The 25,677-nt window shown below is 27.4% G+C and overlaps 3 protein-coding genes and 1 long non-coding RNA gene across 6 annotated transcripts; 1 reads left to right on the top strand and 3 right to left on the bottom strand.

Annotated features, from left to right (window-relative positions):
* Nucleotides 1-1,379: 1,379 nt before the first annotated feature.
* On the bottom strand, nt 1,380-8,351 carry LOC132950805 (MATH and LRR domain-containing protein PFE0570w-like). The gene is made up of 7 exons (XM_061022379.1): nt 5,437-8,351; nt 4,986-5,183; nt 3,807-3,982; nt 2,129-2,283; nt 1,822-2,068; nt 1,598-1,752; nt 1,380-1,519 (listed from the first exon to the last, which is right to left on the bottom strand). The coding sequence occupies exons 1-7, from the start codon at nt 8,221-8,223 to the stop codon at nt 1,395-1,397; spliced, it is 3,843 nt and encodes a 1,280-aa protein (XP_060878362.1). The 5' UTR covers nt 8,224-8,351; the 3' UTR covers nt 1,380-1,394.
* Nucleotides 8,352-8,512: 161 nt separating this feature from the next.
* On the bottom strand, nt 8,513-10,489 carry LOC132950806 (uncharacterized). The gene is made up of 2 exons (XR_009665247.1): nt 9,592-10,489; nt 8,513-8,666 (listed from the first exon to the last, which is right to left on the bottom strand). It is a non-coding gene; the product is annotated as an uncharacterized LOC132950806 (long non-coding RNA).
* Nucleotides 10,490-15,755: 5,266 nt separating this feature from the next.
* Nucleotides 15,756-16,749, bottom strand: LOC132950647 (prefoldin subunit 6). Of its 3 annotated transcripts, none has more exons than XM_061022168.1 (2): nt 16,604-16,749; nt 15,756-16,522 (listed from the first exon to the last, which is right to left on the bottom strand). In XM_061022168.1, exon 2 carries the CDS (start codon nt 16,495-16,497, stop codon nt 16,126-16,128), a length of 372 nt encoding a protein of 123 aa, XP_060878151.1. In that variant the 5' UTR covers nt 16,498-16,522; nt 16,604-16,749; the 3' UTR covers nt 15,756-16,125. The 3 variants fall into 3 exon arrangements, with proteins under 3 accessions (XP_060878151.1, XP_060878152.1, XP_060878153.1); XM_061022169.1 differs by having other exon boundaries at nt 15,756-16,506; nt 16,612-16,749; XM_061022170.1 differs by having other exon boundaries at nt 15,756-16,506; nt 16,604-16,745.
* Nucleotides 16,750-17,363: 614 nt separating this feature from the next.
* LOC132950646 (spliceosome-associated protein CWC27 homolog) lies at nt 17,364-20,895 on the top strand. The gene is made up of 9 exons (XM_061022167.1): nt 17,364-17,939; nt 18,442-18,651; nt 18,729-18,929; nt 19,016-19,155; nt 19,259-19,456; nt 19,524-19,670; nt 20,030-20,217; nt 20,305-20,434; nt 20,560-20,895. The coding sequence occupies exons 1-9, from the start codon at nt 17,898-17,900 to the stop codon at nt 20,732-20,734; spliced, it is 1,431 nt and encodes a 476-aa protein (XP_060878150.1). The 5' UTR covers nt 17,364-17,897; the 3' UTR covers nt 20,735-20,895.
* The last annotated feature ends 4,782 nt before the right edge of the window (nt 20,896-25,677 follow it).

The raw sequence follows: 25,677 nt of genomic DNA, 5'->3' as shown, positions 1-25,677 counted from the left end.
ATACAGCAGATCTACCACAATCTATCAACACTACTCTAGCTACCTTCGCCGATGACACAGCCATAATATCAACCAACACTGAAATAGCCACCACTACAAACAACCTCCAAGACCACCTAACCCAACTACAAGATTGGTACAGCTTATGGAAAATTAAAGTTAATGAAAATAAATCCTCTCACATCACTTTTACCCTCAGTCCTACAACAATTCCTCCAGTTTACATAAATAACCAAACAATTCCCATTGTCGATTCCGTTCAATACCTAGGACTCCTTCTCGACAAAAGACTAACTTGGGCTAATCACATCAAAGTTAAAAGAACTTCCCTTAACCTCAGGCTTCACAAATTAAGACCACTTCTTCGATCCAAAATCTCTTTAAATAACAAAACACTAATATATAAACAAATATTACGTCCAGCAATGACTTACGGAATTCAACTGTGGGGTACCACTAAAAAATTCAAACCTAATCAAATTCCAAGCGTTCCAATCAATATCTCTGCGTGTCCTCTCTAATGCTCCCTGGTACGTTAGCAACCGCACCCTACATCATGATCTTAACATACCATCAATATCCACTCTTGCCTCTTATCATTATAACAAATTTCATAAAAATACCTTTAACCATCCAAACCCACTCATATCTAAACTTTCTTCTTGCACAATACCTAATAACCCCCCTCATCGCCTCAAACGAAAATGGCCGCGTGATTTATTAAATAATGCCTAGTGCTATTATTATAAAGTTACCTCCCCACTAAGTTTAAATTGGAAGCAGTGTCACTGGACACTCCCTTCCCTCTTGTAACCTACTGTACAGCAGAGTGACACCCACTTGCCCGCCTTTTTTTATTATGTCTTCTTGATTGTCAAAGATATTATTATTAAAAAGGACTTATTGAAAACTCTTTTGGTTATTTTATGTTTAACCTAACTCTTTACCGTAAAGAACAATACCATTGTCTAATAGAACCATATACTTGATTTTGTGTGAGGATTTATTTAAATTATTGTTGCCTCATATCAAGGTCTTAGCTGGGAAAAAATCGTGGGAGGTGTTTGGAGTCTGGCCCTTCTTAGCTAAGGTATTGCCTCTCCTGCCAAGAAGACCTGAGCACGCTCATGGCAACCACTACGATTTTTTGGGATCCTAATATGTCGCAAGCATTTAAACATTGACTGTCCTGTATTAATATCTATAGTAGTATAGTATTTTCTACCTTAGTGCCCTAATAAGTGTGATAGACACGGCCACACAATATTTATTTGTTTTTAATTGTTTTTATACAAAAACAAACCATAGAAACGTGTGTGACGTGTCGGTTATTTTCGTACACTCAGTAAAGAAGTTAATAAAAAAAAAAAAAATTATATATCAATTAATCATTTTTATTGATTATTAACTAATAAATCATAATCATTGACTGTAAGCCTAGGATATTCTCTTTCGCCATGTTTATCAATTCTTTTTTGTAATTTATCCACTTCATGGCGATTTAAATAATGTATAGTATCTATAAATAACATTTAAAAAAAATGTATTACATCAGTGTTTGTACATAACCTTTATGTTAAATTAAATACTAATTTACCTCTAACGTTTTTTTTTATGTCTGATGGGACTTTCTTATCAATCCAACTATGGAAAAAACTACAAATAACTTTACTTTTAGCACCTGGATACAATTTATTGGTTATTTCTATCCAATTCAAATCCGACCAATGCTTAGGATTTATCTGTTCTAATCTAAAAAAATTATAATAATATTTTATTTATTATTACTTTTAATCTATATTAACAAATCAAATAACTTACAATTCCAACACAGTTAAGTTGAACGTGGACGTTAAAATAGGTTTTTCACAAAATAACATGGTATATAAATAGTTCCATTGATATCTAACTTTATTATAAGTAATATTTTTGCCAAGGTTTTTTGCAATTTTAATCAATATATCCTTTGTTATTATCATATCTTTCAAATGTGTCCAATGTTCTGTATTTGTTTCTAATAGAATATTTGTTAATAGTTCTTGCCGCTTTTTATCATCCCACATAAATTCTAATGAAATTATAAATTACTTTAAAATATACTTTTTAGTATTAATATAATTTAACTCACTTTCACATTCTTTATGTTGATTTTTTAAAACTTCATGTCTTCTGTAAAGCTGTAATCTAGTTCGATTTAGAATTAAACTTAATACAGAAAATTTGTTTTTTATTGCATCACATTTGTCTACTTTTATAATTAATTGGTCTTCTTCTTCACTAAAACTATGGAAAACATAATACAGTAAAGTTATTAATAAATAATATTGTATTCCAGTACAAGCTCGCTATCTTTGCATCAAAAACATAACTCAATTTTTTTCATTCTATAAAGTTAAAATCATTACTGAGTCTCACGTGTAATAATGGTTTCTCCTTTCAAGCTACGCTATCGTTCCTAATTGTTTACCCTAATGGTCATCATAATTTTAATTTAACTACAGAATATCTAAATAGCACAGACTTGGAGTATCATACATACTGTCCAACATGCAAACGTCCATTTAGGGTAATTATTAGAAATTTGCTCCATTCCACTTATCACCAAAATTACAAATATACTGGGTGATTTAAGTCACTCAGTTAGACATATTGAAAATATTAAAAAAACAAATTGCCTCTACCATTATTAAAAATAGCAATAATGCAGATATTTTCAATATTTCTTTACTCTTACACACTTTGATTTCAATAGAAAAACCATATAAAAAATTGTTGACCACCTCGGTAATTGACAATCACTTGGTCAGTGATTCTAAACTTTTTTTGATTCATGCCACCTTTAGCTACTAGAATCAAATACTGTGCACCCTAACGTCAAAATAATAAACAATCTTAACTGTATATTTAAGAATTATTCTTTTATTAAAAAAAAAATACACAGTACGCAGAAATTAATAAGTATACCCTTTATTTGAGTTGCTGGGTTCAATAAACTTTGACACTTGAAACTTTAATTGGATTAAATGCCAATATTATGTTAAGATAAAATAATAATGTGACTTTTTTTCTGATTATTATGTCAGTATCATAATAGTAAAATTTACTTACGGTGTTTATCCTTAGTAAATAAAAGTATAAACAGCCTTTTTCACTAAGTAATAACATAAAAGTATCTTTCATTTGCATAATAAGCAAATTATACATATAAATTATTATTTCATTGCATTCCTCATCAAAAAACTATCAAGGTGGATATAAAATGTTTTATACTAAATCAAATAGACAAACACAGAGGGGGTTACAATGAGGGATGAATTGGTCCCCCTTGATGTGTCTTTTTAATGTTAACTTTTATTATAATATTTGGCTAAACAAAAAGGTATTTAATTTTTGAAAATTCACGCCCCACTTCGGGAGACATCTGGATCTGCTACTGGACTAACAAATAATAAAGGTAAATAAAGGTATAATATTTACATAACAGTGGCAGATATAAATAACAACATATTTTTAGAATACATTTTTCCTTTTCCCGTGGAGATTTTGTGACACCCTGGTTGAGAACCACTGCACTCAGTCATACCAAGAAGTATTGCTCTCACTGCTACTCGCTATATTAAGTGTGGGGAAGATCACTTGTCTGAGGATTGCACCAAAGACCATAACCTCCCAGTCAAATGTGCACTTTGCGAGGGGTTTGATGTGGCCAACCCAATGTACACAAATATTATCTTTCTAATATTATTTTATAAATATAAAACTAATCATTATACTAATATAAATTACTCGAGATATAGAATACATACCCTGTTTTGTCTTGGTATTCATTAAACAGAATATTGAATCTATTAAAAACAGAATATAACAATCGGTTAGGAAGTCCAGCAGATATATAACGAATAAATTGTAATCTTTCTGTAGGACTCAAAGCTATTTCCAAACCATTAGATAAGAATGGTAGAATATTTGAAATATTGTATTCCTGAAAATATAATTATCATTTTATAGACATAATTTTTAATACATTGTATAAATAATACAAATAGTTAAACAAAAATACAATAGAAAAAATATTCAATAAGGTAGAAACTATAATTTTATTAGTCGACAAGTTAGAACAGTTTTTAATATTTAAATTTAGCCGTTTAGACTTAAGAACGTATAGTTTTACAGCAATATCATATATTTTTTATTATATCATTAGTTAGCTCAATTAAGATAAGGTAAACTACACTACCACTGAAGTTTCTTGGGTTACCCTTTAGTTAAAAATAAATTAAATAAATAAATTATAGATTTACAAGAGATCATACATTGTGAATCTAAATATTGAATATTTAAACAAAAAGAGAAAAAAAAGCAACAACTATATAATATACAATAAATAAATGTAATAATTTAGTACCAATTAGTATGTAAGTATTTACTAAGACAAGTAGTTAAAAATATGACAGTAAATGAGTTTACTCGGATTTTGGATGGGTATTGGATGTGGATTAGACTTGCCATTGAATAATTTCAGGTTTATAACACCAGTGGATACATATAATAATATATTCATTAACATAAACAAATCTAGTCTTTCCGGCTGGGAGTCAAAAAGTATTTAAAAACATTATAAATTAATATACTCATACTCCCTCCCAGTAACTTCCCAGGTTATAAAAACCAAAAATTATTTTTTCCTTTTGATATAATTTAATATCGAAATCAACACTATTCATAAAAAATAGATTGAAATCTTGTAATTTTTTTTATTTGTTTATAAGTTTAAATGGCCCAGCAAATGCCATTAGTTAATCATCTATAGTTTGTAGGAATTCCAAACTTCTAAAAAACACTATTATTCAATAATCATACCTAACTGTACTTAAAATTTAATAAGGGCAATAACTTATGATTGTACTACAATTTATAATAAATAATACATCATCTGCTGAATGCTGATAGGAGTCACGAAATGGGGTTTTTTTTAAACATAATACCTTTTGAAATCTTGACCAATATTCTCGAATGATATTATCTTCATCTTTATTAAATACTCTTAGTTTGATCAGAGGATTGTGCTTCTTTATGATATCCATTTTGCTTTTATTTGGTAATCTACTTAAAGTAGTCTCAATAAAATGAATTTTATTTTCCATACATTCAGGTGGTAATTTAATAACTAAATCTTTTATATCCTAGGAGAAATAAATACAAATTATATAAAGTATTTACTATTATACTATATACTTCATACTCTGTCCCACGAAAAAATTAATTTAAAAGCTATTTCTGTGATATAAAGTATGGCATTTCCTCTTACACATGGGCTGACGTTAGCCAGCTGTGGTGTGGGGATGCGCGGGTAGCGACCAGTTTGTTCTCTCGTGGGATAGAGTATAAATTATATATAATATTATAAAATAAATTAAGCTATCATAGGTTTTATACCTGTGCTGAATCAATTTTTTCAACAATTTTTTTCAAAATAATTTTTCCAATTGTTTTTAGTAATAAAATATCTGATGCTTTTAATTCACATTTTTTATTTATGGTTAATTTGATTTTTTTAGACAAATGTTCATTTATTTGTTTGAAATTAGGATGATTTTTTAGTGAAGGATCTTTATTTGTTAGATACTTCATTAAATTAAAACGTTTCAAATTTAAGTTGGTACTATTAGTTGACGATTCCTCAGAATGATATAATTCCATGGAATTTAGCAGAGTCTTTAGTCTACTCTGGCTTTGGGAGATCATAGGCATACTAAGATTGTTAGTTATTTTGTCGTGCTTTTTCATCTTTTCAGATTCCTTAGTTACAAGATGTTCATTATCTAAGCTATAATTAATTTCCAGTGAAGCAGATGCTAATGCCTTGGTATCAGAGTTATTCATATTTGGTTCATTATGAATTTTCTTCTTTTTCGGTTTTTTAGTTGGAACATTCTCATTATCATTATTAAAATCATTTCTCAATGAAATATCTGGCAAAGCATTTATTTCAGACATTCTTTTTTCGGTGGAATCAGAATCATTAATATTATGATTGTTATTTTTTTCAAATGTTCTGAAATGTGCATCATTAATGGTAATGGTATTTAATTCTATTGAGTTTAAACTTTTGTTATGATTTTTCTTCTTTTTAGAAATTTTAGTTGGAACACTTTCATTATCATTGCTAAAACCGTTTCCCAATGAAATATCTGCCAAAGCATTCATTTCAGACATTCTTTTTTGGCTTGTATGTGTGGTGGAATCGGAATCATTATTGGTATTTAATTCTATTGAGTTTAAACTTTTATTATGATTTTTCTTCTTTTTAGGAATTTTAGTTGGAACACTTTCACTATCATTTTCCAATGAAATATCTGCCAAAGCATTCATTTCAGACATTCTCTTTTGGCTTATATTTTCAGTGGAATCAGAATCATCAATAATATGATCATTATTTTTTTCAAATGTTCTAAAATGTGCATCGTTATTGGTATTTAATTCTATTGAGTTTAAACTTTTATTATGAATTTTCTTCTTTTTAGGCATTTTAGTTGGAACCCTTTCATTATCATTGCTAAAATCATTTCCCAATGAAATATCTGCCAAAGCATTCATTTCAGACATTCTCTTTTGGCTTATATTTTCAGTGGAATCAGAATCATTAATAATATGATCATTATTTTTTTCAAATGTTCTGAAATGTGCATCATTATTGGTATTTAATTCTATTGAGTTTAAACTTTTATTATGCTTTTTCTTTTTCTTAGGTTTCTTAGTTGCAACATTATCATCATCAATGCTCAATTTATTTTCCGACAAAATATCTGACGATGTGTTTAATTCAGGCTTTGTTATTTGGTTTACACTTTCTCTGTAATACGAATCATTAATTTCATCATATGTTCTTTCAAAAATTTGAACTTCTGTATCATGATTTGTGTTGAATTCTATTAAATTTACATTTTTCTTCTTTTTAAGTGTTTTAGTTGGTAAAGCATTTATTTCAGACATTCTTTTTTGGCTTATATTTTTTGTGTTATCGGAATCATTAACTGCATCATTATAGGTATTTATTTCTATTGAGTTTAAACTTTTAACATGGTTTTTCTTTTTTTTAGGTTTCTTAATTGCAACATTATCATAATCCATGCTACATTTATTTTCCGATGAAATCTCTGATGATGTATTTAATTCCGACTTTATTGTTCGGTTTACATTTTCTCTGAAATCAAAATTATTAATATTTTGATCATTAACTACCTCATAAGTTCTTTCAATTATTTGGATTTTTGTATCATGATTGGTGTTGAATTCTGTTGATAAACTTTCATCATGATTTTTCTTCTTTTTTGTTTTTTTAATTGGAACATTCTCATAATCAATGCTACAACTATCACCCAATGAAATATCGGCTAAAGCATTTATTTCAGACTTTCTTTTCCGGCTTACATTCTTCCTGGAATAAGAATCAATAATATTTTGTTCATTAACTTCTACAAAAGTTCTATCAAATGATTTGATTGCTGCTTCAGTGGTGGTATTTAAACTTTTGTTGTGCTTTTTCTTCTTTTTAGGTTTCTTATTTGTTAAAGCATTTATTTCAGACATTTTTATTTTGGTTATATTTTCCGCGGATTCAGGATCATTAATATTATGTTTATTATCTTTTTTATATATTCTGTAATCTGCATCATTATAGGTATTTATTTCTATTGAACTTAAACTTGTTTTATGTTTTTTCTTCTTTTTAGGTTTCTTAGTTGCAACATTATCATTATCCATGCTACATTTATTTTCCAATGTAATATCTGACAAAGCGTTTAATTCAGACTTTACTATTTGGTTTACATTTTCCCTGTAATCAGAATCATTAACAGTTTGTTCATTAACTTCTACACACATTCTGTTAAATATTTCAGTATCATGATTGGTATTTGCATGTATTAAATTTAAACTTTTATTATGATTTCTCTTCTTTTTCGGTTTTTTTGTTAGAACATTCTCATTGTCCATGCTACAATTATTTCCTAATGAAATATTGGCTAAGGTATTTATTTCAGACTTTCCTTTTTGGTTTACATTCTTCCTTGAATAAGAATCAGTAATATTTTTTTCAATATCTTTTTCACAAGTGTTTTCTTCCGTATAAGTATTTAACTCTATTGAACTTCCATCATACATTTTCTTTTTAGGAGTTTTGTTTTTAAAACTTTCATTATGTACATTATTACTAGTATTCATTTTTGTTAATTCTACAAAATTAACCTTTTTATCCGTTTTTGATATTTGTTTATCTTTTTTACATTTCTGAAAAATATTTACACTTTTAAATTCATGCAATGAACTACCATTATCATAAGTATTACAGAATAAACTTATTTTTCAAATTGTTGGTATTTAACTCTTCAGAAGTTGTTATGGTTAATTATTGTATTTCAGTGCTTTCGTTGTTTTTATTTTCCTGAAATGTTATAAAAATATATACATATTATTTGTTAGGTATTTAATATTCAAAATGATCATCTACCTACCTATTTTTTTTTTTTGTTTAAATATACATACTTCTGAACTCAGTGTTTTCGTTTAAATAAGTTGTTTCCTAAATATGAACTTTGAGTGAATGTTAGTAGGTATACTGTATACCAGGTGATCCATTTAATGTAAGAGACTCATTATTTCATAAGCTATTAATGTTTTTGAAAAAAAAAAATTACCTAATTTTTAATAGGTGAGTAAAAACAATATTTTACTTTTTTTTAATTACAACATCCTCTTTTAATTCCTTATTAGGTACAAGCAAAATATTTTTTGGAGCAGGTACTTGGATAAATACAAATTGAATTCTAGACAAGTAGTTTATGAATTATGAGATTTAAGTATTTAAAGTTTGGATGAGTGGATTAGAGTGGTACAAGGATATCCTCAAAATGTTAGTTAGTCCACTACTCTGATCATCTAAACATGTTCATTTATTTGATAACACTAACCAATCACTTTTAATAATTACCTAAATAAAAAAACTATGTCCAAAAATCTAATGTTCTTAAACTGATAACTTTAATTTTTAATTATTTTTAATTATTTATGTTATCCAAATAATAAAAACGCTACATCACAGATAAAGTTCTTCCCATTGCGTTGTAGAATTTTAGTAATTCTACTATAATACAGAGGGAATAAAATTAGAAAAAAGGGTTTTGCTCAATTATTGTACACAATACATTTGTAAGATGGAAACAAAACATGCGTTTACAACATCCTTTTAAACACTCATTATTCCATTTTACTGTTTATGTTTTTCGAAAATATTTTTAATACATAACTTTAAATCGTACACACTATCCAACGAAATAAGATTTTTGAAAAAAAAATATAGGTAAGTACCTAGTTGGTATATGTTGGTATTTTACTTTTTTAAACTTTATACCTTTATGGCTTTATGAATGACAAATATGTAGTAAAAATAGAAATTAATTTTCCAAAAACATTGTTTTTAAAAATTGAAATTATTTAAAAGAAATACTATCAACAACGTTAATAGTTTCTATTGTTCACTAGTAAACTGAGTTTAAACTAATGAAATACAAATATTTATAATTTATCACTCACCTATAAAAATGTATGAAGTAGGTACTTGCATCACTAGGATGATTTAAAATGTATTTGCAATACTCAATCATACATATTAATACACACATGCATTACATATTAAGTTATATCATACTCTATCACTGAACTACATAATTACCGGACATAAACTGTGTATTAAACAACAACGGACAAAAATTTACACTCGAATTTCAAATTTTTAGCACCATCTTAAACGTTATATCTTCATTTAAGTAATAACTATTAACCACGAACATATAATAGCTATTAACTAATATAATATATAATTATCCATGGGGAATAACTAATATGTATATTGTTCTGTGTAATAAGGTTGGATACTCGGATAACTTCCCGCGTGGATCTACTATCTACTATCTAGTATCTATAGAGTACCAGACAGTGCACAAAGTAGAATGCGTCATGACAAAATAGATAAGGTATACCAGCAATAATACGAGTTTTTAGTCCGGTTAGCGCATCCCCCCTTTCCCAGCCGATGTCGTAGTTCGCCTCATTTCATTGGCCGTTAAATTACTCAAACCATGAACTAAGATATCTTAGTCCGTGCTCAAACCCAGACATGCATATAAAATGGAAAAGCCACGCCTATGCTTCTAAAGGTAGGTTTACACGAGACATGAATCACGACTCACGAGTGAATCACGAGAGTGAACGAGTGAACCACGCATTCGGCCCAACGACCCAAACGTGATAGAATCAAACAATGTTTGATTTTCATTTTTCAGTCGTGAGATACAAACGAAGGTGGCGTGGCGTGGTTCACTCTCAAATTTACGCCCCATGTAAACGCAGCTTTAAATCGTGGTTAACGCTAACCAACTGATAACAGATTTTATTATCGGCAGAATTCGATTTAACTTTAAAGCAAGGTGTATCTTCTATGGCCGACGTGCTCTGGACCACTCCACGTATACACTCTTGATTGAAAATATTACCATAGTTCTATAGACACCAGAGCGCGCTTCCCCTGTCCTATGAAGGCCTATGTTTTCATACTGTTAAATGCAAAATGCCTTAAAACTATGGAATTAAAATGTTATTTTTTTTTGGAGTTAGCATCTAATATATATTATAATTTATAACTTATAATAATTGGAGCCTGTAATTTTAATTTACATTTGCATTGTTGTTTTAAATATTTTTTATCAAGTAAACATCATTTATGAAATATTATGATGTATAATATTTAGTCACTTCTTGGGATATTTTCAACCTAATTGAAACCTTTAAATTAAATTAAAACTATTATGATTCTGCTTCTTATTTTAATAGTAGTATGGTAGAGTGCAGTATTATTTTCTAGTGCTCATAAAAGACTAAAAACATGTTTAAAATATTTTGCATATTTTATTATATGATTAGGTATATTATTTATATTATAATATTATTCAATAATAGTTATCTTATAAACTTCAAACTAATTTTGAAAAATTGTTTAGTTTTTTTGGTGTTTTCTTGTTTTTAGCAACTTGCTAAAATGTCATTCTTATTTTGACATAATGCGTTATGATATATTTGGTTAATATTTGACTGTGTATTGAGCAACCAACCTTCGTCAAAAATGTTGTTTATATTTTTCTTCAATAACTACAAATTATGTTAGAAAAATAAACTGTGAAAAATATTTATGAAGTTTTTAAATTGAAATGCAACATTACAAACTTGATCGTTTACCGGGACCGCTAGTTATATATATTTAGATATTTTACAGTATAATCTAGTACAGTGCTTCTCAAATTTTTTTTGTCAAGAGGCTTCTTAAATTTAATGTAAAACTGTCAAGGCTCCCTTCATCAAAATTATTAATTGTTTTTTCTAGATTAGGTATATACTAAAATTACATGTACTATTTCACACAGATAAATTATTAAAATGTATAGTAAATTAATGTTTTAATATACTTTTGAAAAATATTAATAATAGTATTAAAATTTAAGCATTTAAACTTTTTCTATAAACTCTTAAAGTCTAAAGAAAACAAGCATTGATCTAGGATGACCATATAAATCTATCAACCATTTAGCATATAGATATGTTTCTATCCCCAGGATCTCTGTTAATAATATATAGGTAATAGCATTGATTTTATAATATACTATAAATACTATGAATATATTATAAAATCAATGGTGATAGGTAAAACCGAGTAATAAATGCTTATAAAAAGGTATTCAAAATATATGCATTTTGCCATTTTGGTAACACATAGGTAATATGAATACTAATATTAACCTCAATATCAACATAATATTATGAACTGTATTTAAAATCCATATATTAATAAATAAATAATTAACACTTTGAAAACATTATGTATGATAATTTAGTGAATTAACTCTCACATTTTTCATATTTTTTTTTAGTAGGAAATTTAAAAATGACAATATTTAATAATATTAATAATTGTTTTTGGTTAAAAGAAAGTATTTAAATGCATGCATATAAATAATTTAAAACATATAAGTCATTATGCAATGAAAAAAATTATAATATAATTTTTATAATATATTTTCAATTTTCTATAACTTTGGTGTACAAAACTGTTCATTTATCGGCCTCTTTAGGACATACGGCGATCCCGGTAGTGACGACTATCTGTAGTAAAATTTTCAAACAAGTGAATACACCTTGCTTTAAAGATATACTAATTAGTCCGTGCCCCGACACGGTGGCGATCATAGATAATATAAGAATGGATAGGGCCACGGGTAAAAAGAAATGATTTGTTTTATAAATCGTAACAGTAATAACAATTAACAACTCAAATATTTATATCTACTAATACAGTAATACCTACCATTAAAGAAATATTTATGAAATAATTAAAGAATAATTGTATAGTATAATTATTATACAATTATTCTTTAAGGGTCCAAGTGCCAGTTTTTCAAATTTTCTAAGATTTAAAAATCAAATTTTATATTTTAGTTGTCACCTCAATTATAGAGTCTTTTCCACTAATCTACTACCCGATACCTATTTAGGGTATATGGGCATTGAAAGGGTGTATTATATCGAAAAAAATGACTTTACGGGAATGACTCTCAAGTTTTGTAGAACTGTCGGATTTTGACGATTATTAAGTTTGAGAATAAAATATTGAAAAACAGAGATCGATGCGGCCTGTAGAATATTTCCCTCTAGTAATTAAAAAAAAATTATAAAATTTGGTTGATTCTACAAGGCGGTATAACGCGTTAGTCCCGCAGACTGCGCAGTGTATTTTTGAGAACAAAATGCCATTTTAAAATTTATGTTATTTTTTATCATATTATTTTAATTCATAATATAAATACAAGGTGGATTCTAAGTTGTAAGTTACAACTATTATCAGCATTCCGCTTAGTGAGGCAAATCCATTTCAAAATTTGGACGCTATACAATAATTATTGAGTGCTGCGCTGCAGACTTTTTTTGAGGTTATGGCATGATAGTATTATCATAGAACAATACAATGGTATTCTATGGTATTATACAAGTTTAAAATAACCTTCGACCATAAAAACTAGCTATAAAAAAAAAAATCTAATTTATATTTATTCTTATTTAATTTATAGTCTAATTTATTATAAACCAACTCGTTTATATGGTCGGAGAAAATAATATAATAATATAGTCTATAAAAATAACCCTGAATGCCATATAAATATTGTTCTTAACCTCAAAATAAGTCTAACCGGCAGTGCTTTTGCGCCTTTGCGGCAATATGGGAAAAGTTTTTGCCTCATTAATCGGAAATATTGTATCGATGGGAGGGTGGGAAGTGGTCGGATCTTATCTTCTAAGACCGTTATCCTATTCCACGGACTAAGATATAATGGACTGGAAACGACTCGGGGGCATAGACCTATAAGGTATAAGAATTCTTTTTTAGGTCCATGGAAAGGCCACGAAAAGGTGTCACTTAGCTGATAAGAATACTGTTCTTGTAGTTTTCAGCGCTACCGGTGGTTTTATTTGGCTACACAATTTGTATCTTAACCCGTGTTAAATGCAGAGAGCGCTGTGAACTCCAGGAACACGGGTGACCGCCCGCACTTTGCCCCTTGAACATACATTCGTGGCCGTGATGAGTTGCTCGTTTCCAGTGCATCATCTCTTAGTCCGTGTCCTATCCAGTATCCATATCTTTATTATCTATGCAAAGAGTCAAAGAGAAAAGAGAACGTGGGGGAAATACAGTATTAGTTTCCATAGACGTATGATTACCCCCTTATGTTCTTTCTCTCTTTTCTCTCTTCGTTCTTTCTTCTTTCTTTCTCTTATATGATTCCCGTGCATAAATTGATGGCAGGGCGGAGTGGAATACGCTGTTCATATTTATAGTTTATAGGTCTATGGCTATAACCTGTAAATTTCAACCATGGTATATTATACTATATACCAATTACCAGCGGTTCTCAAATCTCGATAGATTTTATGCCTCGACAGTCGACGGCCGGACCATAAAGTCACAAATATTTTTGGTGACCCTTTTATTATAATAGCATTAAAAAGATGGTAGGAAAAAAAGTCTCTTAAGTTTTCTAAATATAATATCTAATAATTATGTTATCATTTAATAGGTAACTACTAAATACAAAACAGATTATACAAAAATAATAGCTAATAATTATAAAATTATAAAAAAAAATATCTCATTGAGACATAGTCAATAAAATTATTAAAAAATTATACTATACCACTAAGTTAAATGTCAGAATAGAAAAAAAAATATTACATAATTATAAAAATCCTAGTTGTATAAATTGTTATCGCTGGAACTTTTAAAAATTATTTCAATAGTTTTATGAACTTTTTTTCTGTTCCCCCTTTAAAAAGGAGATATTGGCGTCCCTAAAATAATTGTTGGTGACCCCCAGTTTGAGAATCGCTGCAGTAAATATACCATAATATAGTATATTTTGTCATGACATTGGACTGTGGCAGGTCCCTCTGCCCAGCGTGGTTTCTTGACTTAGTTTTTAAGCAAATAACAAAAATTCAAGAAGGAACTGTAGAACTCCCATCATAGTTCTTAATAATATCTTGAAAAATAAGAGAATACTATGTTATGTTATTATGTTTATGAACTATATAGAATAGATCTGATTATAAAGAAAATAAATTGTTGCTAGTTGCTATGAATCCCGAATGAAGTTCCCAGACTTTAAAACAATTACCAGTTGCTAGGTATTAGGTATATTATACTAATTATATACTATTCTACGCTTGCTACTGTCACTGAACCGCAATTAAATTAAGATGATATATTATGTTTGGAATTGACCATTATTGGTGATAAGTCACTTTTAGTAATAAGAATTTTTAAAATGTTATTTTATCTTGTGTAATATCGTAACATCTCATATTAATTAATATTTAATAAACAGACATCTTGGTTGTTCCTTTGTTTGCCTGGAATTATTCATAAATCAAAAATGTTAAAATAGTGATGAATTTAAAAATATTATAACAACTTTATACTGTAATAATTTAATTATTTAAATTAATATTTATTACAAGTTATTTAACTCTTAAGAGATAACTAATTATCTATTAGGTTAGTTGGAATGTTTATAATATATATTATGTAAAGATTGTTCTTTTATGATATAAATTGGCCCTAGAAAAAAAAACCAGATTGATTCTGTTTTTAGTAGAAAATATACTTTTTATTATTTTCTATTCGAGCTAAGAGTTAACCTTTCAACTGATGAAATCCAACCAAAATGGGTTGCATCGTCCCACCGCAAGCATTAGTATAGGCTGTAGCAATAGCTGGACAGTCATGAACATTTGTGACCCATGACAGAATGCCTAAAAACAGTGCACAACATTCCATCTATATGCGCGATTGGGATTCACTCCCAACCTGAATCCAGGAAGTCAGTAATAGTTGATAAATTCTGCAAAATTAATTAACACACTTCCCTCAAGCTCATTTACATAGCTGCACAAACCAATCAACTAACCTTGATAAGTTATGTATTATTTAATAATTTAGTCACAAAATATTAATAATCTATGTACCTATGTGCAGTACGTTAATAACTTAAAATCACATAACACACTCTTTGTATATCTTAATAAAAATAATGAAACATACAATTTCTAAGGAGGAGAATCTTAAAGAATAAAATGATTGAAAAATATTATAATAATATTGAATATATAAAGTATAATTTTCACTTAAATACATATTACTTTAACATCCAACAATTTTGTATTATTACCATAGACCTATTAATAGGGCTACGATTATTACCTAGTAAGTTACTTATTGATTGATACTTAACTTAAAAAATGAATTATTATTGGACAAATATTTATTATTTATTAGTAAATTAAATAAACTATTTATTTTTAGGTTCATGGATATATTGAATACACGTTAATATATTATTAGTGCTATTACTTATGAAAACATTTATAAATTATAAGAAATTCAATGAATTAGACACACTAAATAAATAGTTAGTAGCATAATTTTTTTTTAGTTGATTTGAAATGATTGATACCCAACTTAAATCACTTTTTTATTTGTTGAGCTTGAAACTGTTGTTGTAATTTAGTAAGTGTCTCCCTATATTCGTCTTGTTTTCCCTCTAATGTGTGTATCCGGTCATCAATTCTTTGCAACTCGTTTTTTATATAACTCATACGTTTGTCAATATTTTCTTTAGCTTCTGTGTGATCTTGGCGCAGTAATATAGGGCCAACCATTTTATATACTTCACCTGAAGGTTTTAATAGAGCTAACTCTTCTTTGACAATTGAGTTTTCATTTAGTTGACCATCCAATTGTTGACGCATTCCAGCCAATTGATTAATTTCTTTTTGACATTGTTTAAAAGCATCCAGTTCTGTTTGGAACTGTTTCTGTAATTCTTCAGCTGCCATTTTGTAAATCTGAAAATTCAATACCCTTTCAGACACAATTATGAAGATTGATCGTAATTCGTAGTTAAGTTAAGAATTATGTTTAAAATATTAAAGTATTCTTTACTTCTTTACCAATTACTTCTAGCTGGTAAATTGCACGTTTTTAAATTATTATTACTATTTAATATTTATCAATAATAATTATCAATTAATGTCTAACATTTCACATATTATTATGGGTGTTTAGATAAACTTTTATCACTACTAATTAAATCTCCAGATGGCAGGACAGTCAGATATTTGGTGGTGATAAATGTTAAATATTTTCATAGTGAAGAGTAGCCAACCAAAAGCAAGTTATATTTTTGAAATTATATTAAAGTGTTAACTATTTATAAATTATTATATTTACAAGTTTATAATCGATAACTATTAACTATGCAGTATTAAATATTTAAATACTACACATGTTGTTGAACGTATCATGATAAAACAATTATTTTATAGATATTAATATACTTGTTGTTTTAAGCTCTGTAGCGTGAACTAATAGTAGTCGTTCAGGCTCTCTATATAGTATATTGTACTATTGAATTTTATGTTTATATAAAATATAATAAAAGTAACACACAATGCCACAGTAGCCAATAACCATTACTAACAATTCTAATTATCATGATTTATGGTAATTGTTGTATTATCAAAATACTTTTAAAAAAGGAGCCTAAATATTAAATTATATATTGGACCCAATGCTATGAAATACTTATTTTTATTCTGTAGACTGTAATAGTGTAATACAACGATTAGCGGCTTAGATACAATTTATGGTATCAAATATCATATAAATACGTCGTCCTTCCTGTCGTAGTGTCCCATCCCGTGTCGTGGTACCACCGGTCAGGTGAGGTTGTTGTTATCACCGACTATTATTATTTATTATCCATGTCACAGTTTTAGATTAAGAATTAAGATATTATAAGATTTAAATAAACTAATAAACCTCTAAATTCTTAAGACCAAAACCACCTCAAAATAAATAATACTTTCAAATTCCCAAGTTATATCTTACTATATGGAAGCATTTGTTTAATTGTTTATAGTTCTTGCCATACAATATTATAGTAGATGTTGTAATAAGTTAATTATTATTCTGATTAATATTTTTTTGTTTATAATACCTATAATTGTTGAGCATAAACTTAATTGTTATTAATTATAATATTTAAATACCTATAGTTGTGCTTTAATCAAAAAAAAACATATACCTAAAGTTTTTTTTGATAAAATGTTCAATTGAGTCTGATACCTACTCAAATAATACATAATTTATTGAATTTTAACATAAATGGTTTATTAAATACGATTGGTTTAATTTTTACTCGTTAATATCTAAACAATCATTTGAAGCTTATAAAATGAGTAATATTTATATTCAAGAACCTCCTACTTCTGGAAAAGTAAGTGTTGTGTTATTTTTTTAATAACTCTTTATTTACTTTTTGAAATATTATACTGTTGAGTTGTTATTAAGGTGGATATTAATTGTATCTTACTTTAAAGCTACTCAATATTTTGTTTGATTCCTATGAGCCTTAATGTCTTAATGTCTAAATGCGTACATTTCTTTAAATTTGTTTTCTTATATTAAAATAATCCAAGCATCTAACTCCTTTAATCTGATGCATTGGGATTCTCTAAGAATACCTAATATTAAAACAAAATTATAGATAATTATAACAGAATTGCATTTGAAATATATGTGTAACATAATAATGGCAATATTATAATTTTTAAGCATAACCATATTTTATGATTATATATCACATGATATTCATATTGTCTTGATGATTGTTAAATGTAATCTAAGTGTGTTATTTAGGTATATAAATAAAGTATAGGTATTAAAATGTGTGAAATATTAATAATATAAATATTAAATAATAAATATATTGCTTAAAGGTCGTGCTCAAAACTTCATTTGGTGATATTGAAATTGAATTATGGTCAAGGGAAGCTCCAAAAGCATGTAAAAATTTTGTTCAGCTGTGTACTGATGGATATTATGATGGAGTCTTGTTTCATCGTATTGTCAAAGGTTTTATAGCTCAGGGTGGTGATCCAACTGGAACTGGAGCAGGTGGTGAATCAATTTATGGCCATCCATTTAAAGTAATAATTTTATTTTATTTATTTAATTTAATGTTTATTTTCTATTTTATAAAAATTAAGAAAAAAAGTGTTTTTAGGATGAAATACATTCACGTCTTCGGTTTAATCGACGTGGTTTGGTGGCTATGGCAAATGCTGGAAAAGATGATAATGGATCTCAATTCTTTTTCACATTAGGATCTACTCCAGAACTACAAACCAAACACACAATATTTGGAAAAGTTGCTGGTGATACTATCTTTAATTTAACCAAATTAAATGAAACTCTTGTGGATACGGTATTAAAAATGTATTTATTACATTATTAGGTTAATATACCTATAAATAGGTTAAGATTTATTGATCTTGTACATTTTATTTATAGGAAGATAAACCAGTGTATGATCAAAAAATACTAAAAACTATCGTATTAAATAGTCCTTTCCCTGAGATTGTACCTAGAGTTGAAAAAAAAACTGAAAAAACTGAAAAACTTTCAAAAAAAAAAGAAGTCATCGGTGTCAAGTAAGTTAATATAATCATTGAAAAATCTTCCAAATATTAAATCATATTTTATAATATGACATAGGTATGTATTAACTGTCTAAATTAAAATGTATATTTTTAGAAATTTTAAACTTTTATCATTTGGTGAAGAAGCTGAAGAGGATGAAGAAGAACTTGTTGATGTTGTTAAAGAGTTTAGTGGTAGACCAAAATCAACGCACGATGTTCTTAAGGATCCTCAGTTAAGTTCAGAACCTGCTGTTATAGATAATGAACTTACAGATGATATAAATATACCTTCTAGTGATCAGACATCAAAGTAAAAATACTTTAATTTCATTTTTACACCTATATTTATACTATAGAACATAATTTATTTTATTTAGAATTAACATTGATGATGTTCGGTCAAAGTTGTCATCTAATAGTAAAAATAAAAAAATGTTACCTAAATCAATTGAACAGTCAAATGAAGAAGATTCTGACGATTATGAACTTGGCAAAGATCTAAAAGAAGAGAAAAAAAGAAAAGCGTAATTATAAATTATGTATTCTATAAAGTGATAGCATTGATATTTTCAATCAATGGTGACTTTTTTACCTGTAAAGCTTATTTCATATTTGTATATTTATTATCAAAACATATACCGTTATAACCGGGGTTTGGGACTCAGCACTTATAAGCGCTGAAAAAAAGCACTATAAAAACTATATCAACATATTTTTTTATATATATTATAGTTTAATTGCTATACTTACATTGTCAAACCATATAAAGTAAAAGATATAAGTCCCAATCCTTGATTTTGACTAATGATGTTCAATATAGAAATACTTTAACTTGTATTATAATATTATAATTGTATTTTAAATTTGCTTATTTTATTACTAGAGAAGAAATCCGAAAAGAAATAAACGAAATCAAATCACAGCTATCAAAAAAAAAAAAAGATAAAAAAAAGGACCTAGATATAGATGATACTCCAAGTATACCACTATTGCCTATTAATCCACTTAAACAACAATATTTGGAAAATATAAAAATGTATTCTTCCAAAAAAAGTGAAATTCCCAAAAAAGGTATTATTTATTGTATATAACTTTCATATTTTAACTTATAATTGTTATTAATTTAAAAATTCTTTTATTTAATGATTATCGATTTAGGTTCAAATAGAGAAGAATTTGCTCTTGGTCTTTTAGAGAAATTTAAAAATAAACTGCATAATGCAATACAATCAAATCAAGAAAAACCTGAAAAACCATCTGAAACAGTAGAAGAAGAAGATGATGATTGGTATGTTTTTCAAATTTAATATAATATGTTAAATAATAAAAAATGATTTATTTATATTTTTTTTATTAAGCTATTAGCTTGCTTGCATAATGTAATTAATTTATATTATATTATACAAAATACAGGAAAAGTCATCCCCTTCAATTTCAGAAGGATGATGCTGTACTAGCAAAAGATGCAAATAAAAAAGATGATGATTGGTTTGAAATATACGATCCTAGAAGTGCTATCAATAAAAGGAAGCGTGAATTGAATAAATTAAATGCAAAAACTGACAAAGATAAAAAAACAAAAGTTTAAAATATTAAATATACCAAATGTATTTTACTTTTTCTTAGGACTTATAATATATTTGATTCTATTGTTTTAAAATATAACAACAATTTACCATTGAAATGTCATTGTATATTTGAATCATGTTAAAATAAACTAAATACATACTCATGCATACTCAATACATACTCAATACATACTCATTTACTATTGCTATTTGACATGCATATCATTTTTACGAGACTTACTTGATGATTGAGTTTCTGTATGATATCGATTTTTAATTTTTACTGTAATTGGTAATCAACACCAGCGATTCCCAACCCATGAGCAGTGGTACTGGTCTTGTCCAAGGGTCGGAAAATTTCAATTTATACTGATAGGTAGGGCTCGTGAGTTCATGCATTTGCATATCAATCTTGCTAAGTCGTATTTAATGCTAGTTGACATAGAAATCCATTTCAAGGTACTGTGGTTAAGTATGTGAAATTTTATGTTGCATATTTTTGCATATTTAGAGGTTTTTTTTTAACTATTTGGCATATTAATGCGTTTTTCTATTTTGTTGTGCATATTTTTACCAAAATTTGATCAAAATGCAATAAATTATATTTTTACACAGTATAAAATATATGAGAGTTTTCGCAACATCAAATTATTAAAAAAAAAATTACTTGCAAAATTTCTGAAATTATATCTGGTGAAGAGAAAAATATGACAAATCTAGGATGACCCGAAGACATGACACTTAATTATTTTTCGTGTTTTAAATATGCACCAATCACCACTTCTGACGTTGAAAGATCATTTTCAATAGACACCAATTTACTCACACCTAATCGCCGTTCATTCAAACTTGACAACATAAAAAAAATTCTTATTGTGCAATGCAACTCCTTAAGTAAATATAAATTATTTAATTAAGTATTTTGTATTGTTTAATAAATTGGATTTAAAATGAGCAACTGAAGACTGGACTGGACTGACTGGATATGTTTTTAATTGATTATTGATAGATATTCTTAATTTATTTTTTTGAAATTGGGTACATTAATATAATTAAATATAACTTTTAATAATATGAACATTTTTTTGTTATTCCAAAATTTACTTATAGTATTTTTATTTTTTAATGTCATCACGGTTTGGGGCAGTAAAACTGTTTCGATTATTTTCAACAGTATCTTGTTTGATGGAAAAGTGAATCTAGTTGGTGCATTCGGGTGATAAATTTTAAAATTCCCAATAGTTTTCAAAAGCGCCGGGAAAAACAACATAAAAATTAAGAAAAAACGGGAATTTTTACGCAAAATCGGTTTTTTACCAAATTTTCTCTGGTCATTTATATTTGCATTTTCTATAGACGATAACATTTTCAAAATATTTTTAGAGAACCTATTGAATAAGTAATTGTTAAAGTCTAAATATTTTTTTAAGTTATTATTTTTCAAATTAACGAGTTCATAAAATCTAGACAATTTAAAAAATCCAACAAAAAATAAACTACATGACTAAAATAAATGTTTTTACTATTAAAATTATTCTAAAACCCAGATTTACAAATTGATTAATTATAAATTTTCAGTATAAAAAAGGTTGGCAAGTGGGTGTAACTCTGCTGTTCAGTAGGTTACAAGTGGGTCACTGTAATGGATAGTGTTATATTTGAATTGAATGATATAATATCATTGTATAAGAAAAACGATTCTGAGCGAAGATCTGTCAGCCTGTGATATATTGATATTTCTAAGTATATTTGATGATATTATTGTGAATAAAGAAATGTAAATAATATAATCTCTTTACGTGGAACCTTATTTTAAATTTTTAACTACAAAATAATTATTAAATTTTGTTAAAATTCGAACTTTAAATGCTTATAAAAAAACTGCATATGTATTTTTAATATTTTTCAACTGCTATTGTAATTTGTAGCAATATGTCAGGAGCCTCGCATTAAATTTAAAAGCCTCACGCTTTTTACCCAATAAATACAATTTTATTAATATTTATAGAAAAAAAATTGAAAACTGACAATGTCCGTTAACCGCTTAAAAAGAGTCACAAGTATTTTCAAAATGTTGTCGTGTACAGAAAATGAAAATATAAACATTCAGAAAAATTTTCATGTATCTACAGTTATTTGTTTTTGAATTACAACAAAATAATAAAATCGCTACATGAGAAATCGATTGAATATCCAATCTTATAAAAATATGTACCTACTTCAAACGTTTATAAAAATTTAATTTGATCTGCTTCTAGACATTTTACTTTCTTGATTTTTAATCAAGTAAGTATGATAATTGAAATGAAAAAACGGATTTTGTTGTTTGGGGTCTTGTTAGATTCACATTGGCTAGGATAAGTGCAGTGAAGATTTTCAGAACTTTATCTCCAATCGTTAATTCATTACAAAACTGTACAGCTGAAAAACATCAAAAAACGCCCAATAAAATTTGTTTTCATTTTTTTTTTATTCTGTAGTGAATTAACTATTAAAGATAAAGTTCTGAAAATCTTCACTGCACTTCTCCTGACCGATGTGAATCTAACAAGACTTCAAACAACGAATTCCGATTTCTGGTTTCGGCGATATATCTCACTAAATGAAAATGAAAATTATTTTTTGTGGGACTGTTCACATCGATATTTTTCTGGTTTCAAATTGTTATACCGCTTTGGTGTGATATCAGTTAATAAATTTCCAAAAATTATAAATCAAGAAATTATACATGCCGATCCCTAACTTGACGAGCGTTTTTTTTATAAAGATAGACAAACTTATTAGTAATTTTGTATAATATTTTCAAAACTGAGATTTAAAAAGAAAAATTTTTATGAATTCTCAACTCAAAATAATTTGCTAATTTTCGTGATTTTTCCGTATTTTGTCAAAATTCAAACTTTAAATCCTTTTTTTTATTTCTGTGAATCATCACGGTTTGGGGCAGTAAAACGGCTTCGAATTTCTTCTTAAATATCAATACAATTTTATTTATTGGGTAAAAAAGCATGAAAATGTAATGCAAGGCTCTTGATAAATTGTTACAATTGCAATTGAAAAATATTAAAAATACATATAAACAGTTTTTTTTATAAGCATTTAAAGTTCAAATTTTGACGAAGTTTAATAATTATTTTGTAGTTAAAAATGTATAAAATGTTCAACTTTTATATCTAAAGATTGAAAATTTAAAACAAGGCTACACGTAAATAGGTTATATATAAATTACTTTATTCACAATAATATCCAGTGTCGGCCTGGTACAATAAAGCCCCATGGATCATTTTTTTGAGGGGCCCCATTATGAAATACAAAATTTACTTGATATTTTGGTAAAAAAATGCTCACCACCTTTTTTCCTTAAAAAATACATTTATTCAAATTCTGATTTTTAGAATTTATAAGCATACCTATCGACCATAATATATTCAATTTCTGATATTTTTGGTACTACTATTAAAGAGTGTCCTGTGGGCTGTGGCTATACAAACTTCCCAATGGCCTAAGTTGCCACGGGTTAATTAATAATAAATTGATAAAAAAATTGGTTTTGTGTGAAAATTCAGTTTTTACTCAATCTTTCTTTTGTTGTTCACGGCGCTATTGAAAACTACTGGAAAATATTTACTTTTGACCCCAACTAGATTAACTTTCCCATCAGAAAAGATACTGTTGAAGAAAATCGAAGCACTTTTACTAACCTAAAATGTGATGACAGACACAAAAAAAAAATTAAAAAAATTAAAAACAAAAAAATAACATCATTCTAAAATTAATACTATTATCGCTCCATTCAGAATCTAAAAACTGTGTATTTATATTTTTATATTTTTTGATTACAAAATAAACTATTTACGTGGAACCTTGTTTTGAATTTTCATTCCTTACCTTTAAAAGTTGAACATTTTGTAATTTTTTAACTACAAAATCATTTTAAAATTTGCCATTTGATAAATGTTGTCAAAAATCAAACTTTAATGCTTGTAAAAAAAAATTGTGCCTGTATGTATTTTAAATATTTTTCAACTGATATTGTAACAATATATTAGGACTTAGCCACTTAGGATCTTTGTATTATATTTTTAAGCTTTTTGACCCAATGAACAAAACTGTATTGACATTTATCAAAAAAAAAATCAAAATTGGAAACTGAAAATGTCTGTAAACAGCTCAAAACAAGTCAAAAAATATTTTGAAAATTGTATGGTGTATAGAAAATTCTAATATAAACATTCAGTGAAAATTTCGTAAATCTACGGTCGTTTGTTATAGAGTCGCACCAAAACCCAAAAACTGATTTTGCGTAAAAATTCCCATTTCTCCTTAAATTTTTTTTTTTTTGTTTTTCCTAGCGCTTTTTAAAACTACTTGGAATTTTAAATATTGGCCTCTTTTATGAACCAACTAGATTCACTTTTCTTTTCAAACAAGATACTTAAGTTGAAAATCGAAGCATTTTTATTGCCCTAAAAGGTGATGACAAACACAAAAATAAATAAATAAAATAAACACACATCATTGTAAAATCAATACATTCATTGATTCGCCCAGAATCTAAATATGTCACATACGAATACGGAATAGCGGGTAGATAAAAATATTGTGTAGTCCAATAGTTATTGCCGACCACCCAATGGGTTAAGTTCGAATGAAATTAAAGGTAGGTATAATATACGATTTGGCCGATTGAGTAAGCGTTGGAATGCTTAAATCGTTGTGGTCTGTAGAGATTATTATTTTTGATAACCAAGGAGCACAGACATTTCGACGAGGGAAAGCGAGGAAATTGGGTTACATCTGAGTTCCGTGCCATATATAAAAATTAAAAATTGAATTTAAAGATATACTAGTTTCTTCCCGGGTTTTTTTTATTGGATATACCAATTCCGTCCCATGTCAAATCGAATTTAACAATATCATATTATTTAGAAATATAGTTCTCAAGTTGAATAAGGGTTTGCAG

This window comes from Metopolophium dirhodum, chromosome 8 (assembly GCF_019925205.1).
Source record: "Metopolophium dirhodum isolate CAU chromosome 8, ASM1992520v1, whole genome shotgun sequence".
In the NCBI taxonomy this organism is placed as follows: Eukaryota; Metazoa; Arthropoda; class Insecta; order Hemiptera; family Aphididae; genus Metopolophium; species Metopolophium dirhodum.
This window is presented reverse-complemented; position numbering and strand designations above follow the sequence as displayed.